Genomic DNA, 10023 nt, shown 5'->3' with positions numbered 1-10023 from the left:
ACAATAGATATGGTTCCTTTATTTACCATTTAAGGAAAAAATTTACAAACAGCAGAATAATAAAAGAAACGAATAATAATAAAATTAATGATTGAATATCAGCACATTACACATTGTCTTATTTAGTCTTCAATGATTTGTACGACTTTACTACAGTGGTAAATATAATCCACAATTTTATAATAATACTTTACCACCTACTTAAGTCTTTCCTAAAAAACTGCTTTATCATACCAACATCATCTTAGAGTTTCACGCCAACTCTGTACTACTCTTCAAAAGATACTTTACAAACAAGTACATCTTGGACGTCACAAGATAATTTAACACCAACAGTATCCTACGTTTGACAAAATTCTTTTACCACCAACTTCATCTTAGACATGACAGGATACTTTACCATCAATTTCATCCTAGACATGACAGAATACCTTGCCACCAATTCCATCCTAAGACATTACAGGATACTTTACCATCAATGACATGACAGAGTACTTTACCACCAATTCCATCCTAGGCATGACAGGATACTTAACCATCAATTCCATCCTTGACATGACAAAATACTTTACGATCAATTCCATGACATGACAAAATACTTTAGCATCAATTTCATCCTAGACATGACAGGATACTTTACCATCAATTTCATCCTAGACATGACAGGATACTTTACCATCAATTTCATCCAAGGCATGACAGGATACTTTACCACCAATTCCATCCTAGACATGACAGGATACTTTATCATCAATTTCATCCTGGACATGACAGTATACTTTACCATCAATTTCATCCTAGACATGACAGGATAATTTACCATCAATTTCATCCTAGACATGACAGGATACTTTTTACCATCAATTTCATCCTATGTATGACAGGATACTTTACCACCAATTCCATCCTAGACATGACAGGATACTTTACCATCAATTTCATCCTAGGCATTACAGGAAACTTTACCATCAATTTCATCCTAGACATGACAGGATACTTTACCATCAATTCCATGACATGACAGGATACTTTACCATCAATTCCATGACATGACAGGATACTTTACCATCAATTCCATCCTAGATATGACAGGATACTTTACCACTTTTTTCATCCTAGACTTGACAAGATAAACTCTTAGTCTTTAAACAATATTAAGATTATCAAATGCGATTTTTATTATATTTTCAACACAGTAGGAGCTTAAAAGGAATTGGTTAATGGTATACATAATTCAGAAATGAGTATAGTTATATTAATTAATTAAGCGATGGCGGTACGTTAAGCCAAAAGCTGCTGCAAGAACACTGCACAACTGCAGCAGCTCTCGGCTTTATAATGACAGATAACTTATTTTCAAAAGTTATTTTTTATGTAATTGGTTGGTGATTGAAATAGAAAAATAAGAAAACTAAGGCAATCCAAGAAATCAGCATAATTTTCTAATCGCGGATTGAACAGAAATTATGATTCCGCAGAATTATATAACCCCGCGGAAAAAAAGTACGTTTAAAGTACATGTATAAACAAAATGACATTACTTGATTCCATGTCTACAATAATATATTCATATATTTAATTAGAACCATTGAATGTTGTTTTTATCTAAAATATTACGATATTATTTTTCTTTCATTTTGTGTTAGAGAGAAGACAATTAAGAAGCAGCTTTTCTTTATTTGGTACATTCCTTTGAGATTTTTATATTGTCTGTGTGAAACTGTTGTTCACATATCATATTATGAATGGCCCACTAAGTTTGCTCATTGACGTGTTTGCAGTCATGGATATCTATATCAGTGGTATAATCTGAGATTTTATGCGATTTGAAAAATCATATTTATTTGTCGTGTAGTTTTTTTTAACACATTCCCACATACATCATGTAGTTCTATAAGGTCATCCACCATTGATAACCGATAGAATTTTTTTAAAAAAATAATGCGGTGAGATACAGAGACCAAGCAGTTAATAATGACGTCTCATTAGGATTCATTGTAAAATGACATTCCAATGGTTATGTAATTCTCGCAGTTATGGCAAACATTTTCAGTTTATCCGCATTCTCTCAGTTGTGCAAGAGTAACTGGATTCGTTTGGTATCAACAATATATGCATAGCACACCTCTTTCTCAACCTGTGAAGTTTCGAAATATGCATCTGTAATAAGTACGTATATTGCTGATCAAATCATATCACAGTTTGGATATCTGGGAGCAAACAATGTGTCAGATTCTTTCTGATCTGTTTGACCCTTTGTAGCCTTTTCTTATTGTTGAAACATTTTCTAAGGTTATATTATCTAAGTGTAACAGGAGAGGAGACTGGGATTCGAACCTGGGTCCCCTGAATCTCCAGTCAGGTACTCTACCAACTGAGTCATTGGCGATCGAACCCGTCTGACCGCCACATAAGCGAAAAATTAGTTGTTGGATACCTCTCAACTCAAAGTGCACAATACTTTTCCAATACATGTAGTTTCAACTGCTATTTCCACTACACAATTCCATTATGCATTCAGTGGTCACAATATCTAAAATGTTCAAAGGCTATTGCTCCTGTAAGAGTGACAGAACAAAACAAGATGTTTTTGTGAAACACTGATGTCCCCGTGGCAACTTATAGCGAAGATTAAACTTTCTCGAATGCAAATCAAATATGTTGGTACCCAAAGTATAGTCTTGTCTCGAGGAATATACCTAAGAAATATGAAAGCCCGAGCAGCAACCATTGAATAGATATGGAAAAGGTCAAACTTTTTCAAAAGCAAGTCAAACATCAAGGTCAATGTCAAAATTAATTGTGCCCATGGAAAGACCTTCTCACAAGAAATACACGTGTAAAATATGAAAGCCCTAGCACCAACCGTTCAAAAATTATGGCCAAGGTTAAAGTTTTTCAAAAGTAAGTCGAACTCCAAGGTCAAAGGGTCAAAGTTGTTGGTATCCAAAGTAAGGGCTTGTCACAAGGATTACATATGTGAAGTATGAATGTCATAGCACCAACTATTCAAAAGTAATGGCCAAGTTAAAAGTTTTTCAAAAGTAGCTCAAACTCCAAGGTCAAGGTCAATTGGCTATAATTGTTGGTATCCAAAGGAAGGTCTTGTCACAAGTAATACACATGTGAAGTATGATAGTCCTAGCACCAACTGTTCAGAAGTTATGGCCAAGGTTAAAGTTGGGTAAAATTTTGCAAAACTGGGTCAAACTCCAAGGTCAAGGTCAAAAGTTCAAATATAATGATAATGATACCAAAAGAAAGGTCTTGTCACAAGGAATACACATGTGAAATATGAAAGCCATACCTCCAACCAATCAAAAGTTATGGGCAATGTTAAAGTTTTTGCAGACAAACAGACTGTCAGACGGATGGACAGACAGGGCAAAAATTATTTGCCCCCGAATCTTTGAATACGGAGGCATAAAAATAAACACAAGTCTCTGCTGGTAGTAAATCACAACCAGTAGACCTTGAAACAACTGTTACATCTAATATTTCATGAGGAACACACAGGCAAACTCTACTGTGTGTCAAAATAGATTAAAAACCAAATACCAAACAAGTGTTCTCTCTCTCATCCTCACCTTTTAGTACTTTCTACTAATCGACTATATATAAAATCAATACTTAATATTGTTATATTGTCTCTTTTATTCTTGACAGATTTTTAATTGATCGTATCACCAACACCATCACAGACTCCACAGATTATGTAATAATTATGAAATTACATGTACAATTTTACACATTCAATGGTGTAATACAACCTAGAAATTGAACATGATAGGCATTGATCATGGATATGTACTTCTAAAATGAAAAAAAGTACACTTATAATATCCATTTATTGAACTGTAATACTTTGTGTAAAACCACAAATTGCCCAAAGATATGTTTTGTACACCATACTTCTGCAACAGCTTTCAGGATGGGTAATTCCAGCCACTTCCTGTTAAAGCAAATTTCAAAATCAATATCCACTTCAAAAGAAGTTTGATTGCAAAAGCAAAATGACAGTCATGTATTGCAAAAAAAAAATTGTTGTCAAAAGCAAATGAATATTTACGAAAAACAAGATAGTAACACAACACCAGTCATCCACTTTAACAGTGGTTGATGGACACTGCATGGTCAATGAAAATAAAGTCCGGGTAGTGACTTTTTTTCATACGCTTCAATAAAAATTTACACTTGAAAGTGCTTGGGCCAGTTACTTGAAAAGCCTAATTTTGACGACTGTAATACACTATAAAAAAAACTGTTTATCACTGATGACATCAAAAATTAAAGACCCTCTATACACTAATAAAAATATATTGTGGACATTGAGAAAATTATATTACATAAACTATAGAAGGTGAAAATATTAAGTTGATTTCTTTCATTTTCAACTTAGAGTGCCTGTTGTTGTCCCCCAGGAAAAATGTTCAAGGAAAACAAAACAGAAATCACTGTTGCTTACTTATTTAAATAGGGAAAATATATGCAAATAAAGCATTCAATTATTTCAATTTGAACAATATAATATTAAAAGTGCTTAAATTGTTATAAATACTATGTACTTTAGAATCACATTTTTCTTGGGGTCAAATTTTTCATGGTTTGAGCAAAAAACCTACAGGTTTGTGGGGATTTGATTTTGTGGTTGAAGAATTGTTGAGGTATGTATATGACATTTTACATTTTGTGGTGGTCATGAATTTGTGGGTCTCTTCATACCTCAAAATCATTGAAAATTAAGACCCCAAGAAAATTAGTGATTTCACAGTATTACACAGTAGATACCAGTTTATTCAATTTTTAACAGAAGTGCAGTTCACGCTAACTTCTTTAAAGTACCATGAAACAAGAACTCGTGTGCTGTGTAAAGAGGAGTTCCTAATTTGATGAATCTGCAAAGTTTTTATAATAATGATCAATAAAGAAATTGATGATGCAATTATATAACAGATGAAAAGACTCTGCAAAGCTGAAAAAGCCAGATTTACTTAATCTGTCAGAAACAGTGGAAGTGAATCTCATATATAATGAGAAAAAAAGTTTCAATAAATATTACTTTTGCACATTCAAGGAGAGTTGTTTATATTTAACCTGAATTTCCATAATCACACTTTGACATCTTGAATTAGCCATAAGTAAGTATATATGCTTATGTTGATGGAAAAGAGGTTCTGACATCAAACACATTTGTTACTATTGGTAATATTTTCCACTGCATTTATGTTCATCTGTATATTCACAATGAATTACACACATGGATCCAGCATAATCCAAAGCATATAACAAACTGGCAATTACAGTGAAATCCATATATAATATGCATAAAACAGGTAATGTGTTGCTGGTTTACAATGCTCAAAACTATCATATATATTGTACACTGTGTTCAACACATAAACAAGTTAATGTACAAGTTTGGCTTCATTTAATATCTGATATATGCATTTTATAAAGATACTCAATCTTCGCCAAAGTGTAATGAATAATTTTCATTGAACTTCAGACATTTTAGTGAGTTTTGATAATTTCTTCTTTTTTTTTTTTTTTAAAGATTTTTACGTTTTAAAGACATGAGTGTCAGGTTCACAACAAAAGGATAACAAATCAGTTTCTCAACATATTGTACATACATTTTACAACATGAACGAATGTGCAAATCATACACTTACAAAGGTCAGCATCTCAGATGTACACTCTCTATAACAATTTCACACTGTGAAATTCACTGTTGGCACCAGTGTTTATGCAATTGTTTCTTTTTTTTGGTAATTAAAATATAAACAATCAGTTGTATTACAATATACTTAGTAATTGTACTGTCCACGAAAAGAACACTGACATAAAAGCAATGTATTTAGCATTTAAAACAAAACAGTACATTCTTTAAAAATCATTAAATTGGACATGTACAACACATACTGCCCTTTTTCTTTTGAAGAATTACTCCGTCAGTTATTTTAGTGTATGTAGTGTACACGTTTAAATATCATAAAGCTGTATAAATATTAATCAGATATCTAACTTTGTATGGTAATCAAAATCATGATTTTCTAAGAGACAAAAGTCTCTGAATATAAACAAGAGGTCCATGAACCGCAACACTCACCTGAGTCACTTTAGCCAAGCAGATTTTTTTTTTAAAATTCCCTCTTTAATTTCATAATATGATTTTTGACTCCATGTTGTGGACTAAATGAGTTTTGATTTATTCATAGTTAAATCAGCACAACATTGGGATACTTCAATATCAATACAATCAACACAGTCCTGCTGTTTTGTTGGAGATTTTTTTCCTGTATACATGCACAATGTAAAATAAACCCAGGCTCATAAAAAAATGTAGCCCGACCCTAACCCTGAGGGTCATGATTTGAACAAACTTAAATCTACACTATCTGAGGATGCTTTCATATAAATATGACTAATCATGGCTCTAATCTTCTTGAGAAGATGATTTTTAAAGAACTTTTTCTTTTACAATATTATGTAAACCTTTGATCATCTGATGTGCCCCCCATACCCCAGGGGTTATGATATGAACAAATTTGAATCTACAATACTTGAGGATGCTTCTATATCAATATGATTAATCATGGCTTTGCTGTTCTCATCAGAGAAAAAGATTTTCAAAGTTTTTTCTTATACATTATTATGTAAAAATTTTGATCACCTGTTGTGGACCCACCTTAGCCCAAGGGGTCATGATTTTGACAAAACTGAATCTACTCTACCTGAGGAAGCTTCCATATCAATATGACAAATCATGGCTTTGCTTAGAATATTTTTAATTTCTTCCTGTATATTCCTATGTAAAACTTTGATCACCAATTCTGACCCGGTCTAGTCCTGAGGGTAATGATTTGAATTAAACAGAATTTTCACAATGTAATGAAGCTTTCACATAAGTTTCATCTTTTCTTGCCCAGTGCTTTTTGAGAAGAAGATTTTTAAAATGATGCCATTAATTTTTTCACTTATTCTACATTATTGCCCCTTGAAAGAGGACGTGGCCCTTCATTTGAAAAAAAAAATGAATCCCCTTCACCCAAGTATGCCTTGTGGCAAGTTTGGTTAAAATTGGCTCAGTTGTTCTGGAGAAGAAGTCAAAAATATAAAAAAAATATATAAAAAAAATAAATAAATTGCAGACAATACACAACAGACAGACGCCAGACACTTTTTGATTAGAAAAGCTCACTTGAGCTTTCAGCTCAGGTGAACTAAAAAGTCATACAGGCTGGATACCTATAATGTACAATTTGTTACCGCTCAAAATTATAGATTTTGAAAATTATTATCAGTGTCTTGCAAGTTGATTGATATGCACCTAAACATACATGTATATCTTTATAAATATTATAAGCCCCACTTTCACAAACATTTAATAGGTGCTTGTAATTGCTTTACTTTTTCAACTAAATGATATGTCTTAAGTTTAATCTCTAAAGCCCCTCTTCATCATCCTTCATTCTGATTCGTAGAATTAAAGTGGCCTGTGAACCATAAATAAGTTAAGATTCCTAAAGGTATCAAAATAACAAGTATGACCATGACAATTATCATTGAACACCATGTGATACCACAGTCTGCACCGAAAAACTTCCTTCTGGGTGGAGGAATGGGCTGAATTGATCTATTGGTCAAAAGAGAGACAACTTCATCCAATGACTTGTGATTTGTTTTTGCTGATTTACAGATTTTTGCCAAGTCTTTATCCATGCTGCGCAGAAATCTCCTGGCATCTTTCGACTGGTTGCTAGTCTGGCTTCTGATGCTGAGAGATTTTTTTATTAACAACCTCTGAGTGTCTGGGTCACTCATATTACATGTAGACTCAGAGTCCGACTCATTACAGGTATGCTCTGTGTCAGTTTCATCCACAACTGTTAATCCATTGAACTGAGGCTTTTCTGACTCTGTCTTTGTTTTAAGTGTTTCTGTCAGAAATGAATACTTTTTAATTGGCACTTTTATCTTTTTGAAAGCATAAAACTCTTGATCCTGAATCATGTTATTAATTCTCTTGATTTCAGCCACCTATAAGAGAAATGTACATATTTTATATATTCTAAGAAAATTTAAATGAACTAGTAAAAGTTAAAGTTTTATATCTATGACTTGTAAAGCTAAATACAGTGGAATCATCACTGTTAATGGGGGAACAATGTGTACGTACATGTAGGTCAGCCTTACCTATGAATTTACATCCCCATGAACGTTAACTTTGCTAATGTATTGGTTCATTGAATCTTCAGTACAGGGTACAGGGGTGTGCAATTACAAAAATTAGTTAATAGCCCGTTGGGCTAGTGGCAGTAACAAAGTTACTAGCCCGAGGTTGCCAGTCACTAGCCCATTAAGTATCGAAAACAATACATGTATAACAAAAAGGTAAAAAAAAACATTTAAGTTGAAATAAATAAAACAAATAATGGTTTGCGCTTTGTTATTGTCAGGTACTTCTCCCTATTTTTATTGACTATAACTGTCACTGAAACGACTGGCGATAGCAACACACAATACATATAGGTTAAAACGAATTAAAGATTATGATTTTACAACAAAGTTAATTCGTACATCAATTCAGTCGACGTAAATATATGTATACTTTCGTTTTAGATTTACTAGCCCGACGGGCTAACGCAGTATAGATTTATGATAGCCCGACCTCTAAAATTGGTAGCCCCGGGCGTCGGTAATTGCACACCCCTGGGGTATATACAAATTCCCAATGAAATTATGTCCCCACAAAATCAGTAAAATTTTGATTGCAGACAAACACTGACCACCATGAATTAAAATGATTCCACAGTATAATACTTGCGTATAATTCTAGCCACAAATCATTACTTTTTATATTGTTTATATTGTTTTGTGAAGAACCTCTTCTCAGTCACAAAAATAAAATATCGAAGATGGATTTCAAACTTAGGAATCATGAATAAAATATGTCGCAAATAATAATTGGTTTACAGAATTTCAATAAAATGCTGTAGACTGTCAAAGCACGAAATCAATGTGTTATGAGACTCCAGCAATGAATCAGAATGTCAGAATTCTTGAACGAGTGATGCACTCCCATCTAGCCAAAATCTTAATAAGCAGTCATGACTTTTTCACATAAACAGATCACTGCAGTCTGCAGCTTTAAGTAATTACGAATTTACGACACATTTACAAGCTTAAAAAAAATGTAAACCCATTAATAATCATGTAGACAATATGACATAAAAATATAGTAAAGAGAACAGAGTACATACCGGACATCCATACTGTAATGAAAGACTGCGTAATGTGTCGCCTTCAGTAATTTCTCTCTCATAATAAAGCTGTTCATCGTCCTCTTTAGCAATGGTCTTTGGCCCCCCTTTGCGCGATCGCACATCAGACATTTCAAATTCAACAATCTCATCTTCATGGACATCTGCATCACCAAACACATAAACTTTTGACTTTTTCGAGTTTTGAACCTCTGCACCTAACTGTTGGTAGCTGTAAGGTTTGTTGTTAGCATTCTGTCTCGACTTTCTTGAATTCATAACACATCGACTATGCCTGTATCATGACAGAAACTCTGTAAATTTGATCATATTATTGCAAAATTCAATAAGAAATATTTTTTCAACCTATATTTTGTATCATTTGTCACATTTTTATCCCTGTGATGTGTCGAAAGTAAAACCGGAAGACGAAACGCGTCAATGAAAAAAATACTGTATACCGAGCCCGAGACAATTGATCGTTTCCGGTATTGTGTCAACTTTCAGAGCAATGGTGTGTATACCCTGTATTGTAATTCCTGTACTTCTGTGGGTCTTCCACAAATTTATTCAACCCCTCATCTCAACTTTTTGGCCATGGAGTAAAACATCGAGCATCAAGGATGAAAAGGGCTGCATAAAAACAGATCCGGTAATTAGCAGTGTCAACTGTACTTTACCTCTTTACATCGTTTTGTTTGTGTTTATACTGAATAACCTAGCTCTTTATCATACATGTTTGTTTGTTTGATTTCATTCT

At 33.3% G+C, this 10023-nt stretch overlaps 1 protein-coding gene across 1 annotated transcript; it reads right to left on the bottom strand.

Annotated features, from left to right (window-relative positions):
• Positions 1-3634: 3634 nt before the first annotated feature.
• Positions 3635-9617, bottom strand: LOC133181905 (lysM and putative peptidoglycan-binding domain-containing protein 3-like). Its single transcript, XM_061316560.1, has 2 exons — positions 9264-9617; positions 3635-8040 (listed from the first exon to the last, which is right to left on the bottom strand). Exons 1-2 carry the CDS (start codon positions 9540-9542, stop codon positions 7462-7464), a joined length of 858 nt encoding a protein of 285 aa, XP_061172544.1. The 5' UTR covers positions 9543-9617; the 3' UTR covers positions 3635-7461.
• Positions 9618-10023: the final 406 nt, after the last annotated feature.

Source organism: Saccostrea echinata, unplaced genomic scaffold, assembly GCF_033153115.1.
Source record: "Saccostrea echinata isolate AGI-Se365-2 ecotype Australia unplaced genomic scaffold, CSIRO_AGI_Sech_v1 ptg000009l, whole genome shotgun sequence".
NCBI lineage: Eukaryota > Metazoa > Mollusca > Bivalvia > Ostreida > Ostreidae > Saccostrea > Saccostrea echinata.
The sequence above is the reverse complement of the archived record's forward strand: the minus strand, read 5'-3'. Positions and strand labels throughout refer to the sequence as shown.

Excerpts from the sequence above, each read along its gene's own strand:
- LOC133181905 (XM_061316560.1), bottom strand. The coding sequence starts at position 9,542 with ATGAATTCAAGAAAGTCGAGACAGAATGCTAACAACAAACCTTACAGC. Across the intron at positions 8,041-9,263 it reads CATTACAGTATGGATGTCCG|GTGGCTGAAATCAAGAGAAT; the intron begins GTATGTACTCTG and ends TTTCTCTTATAG.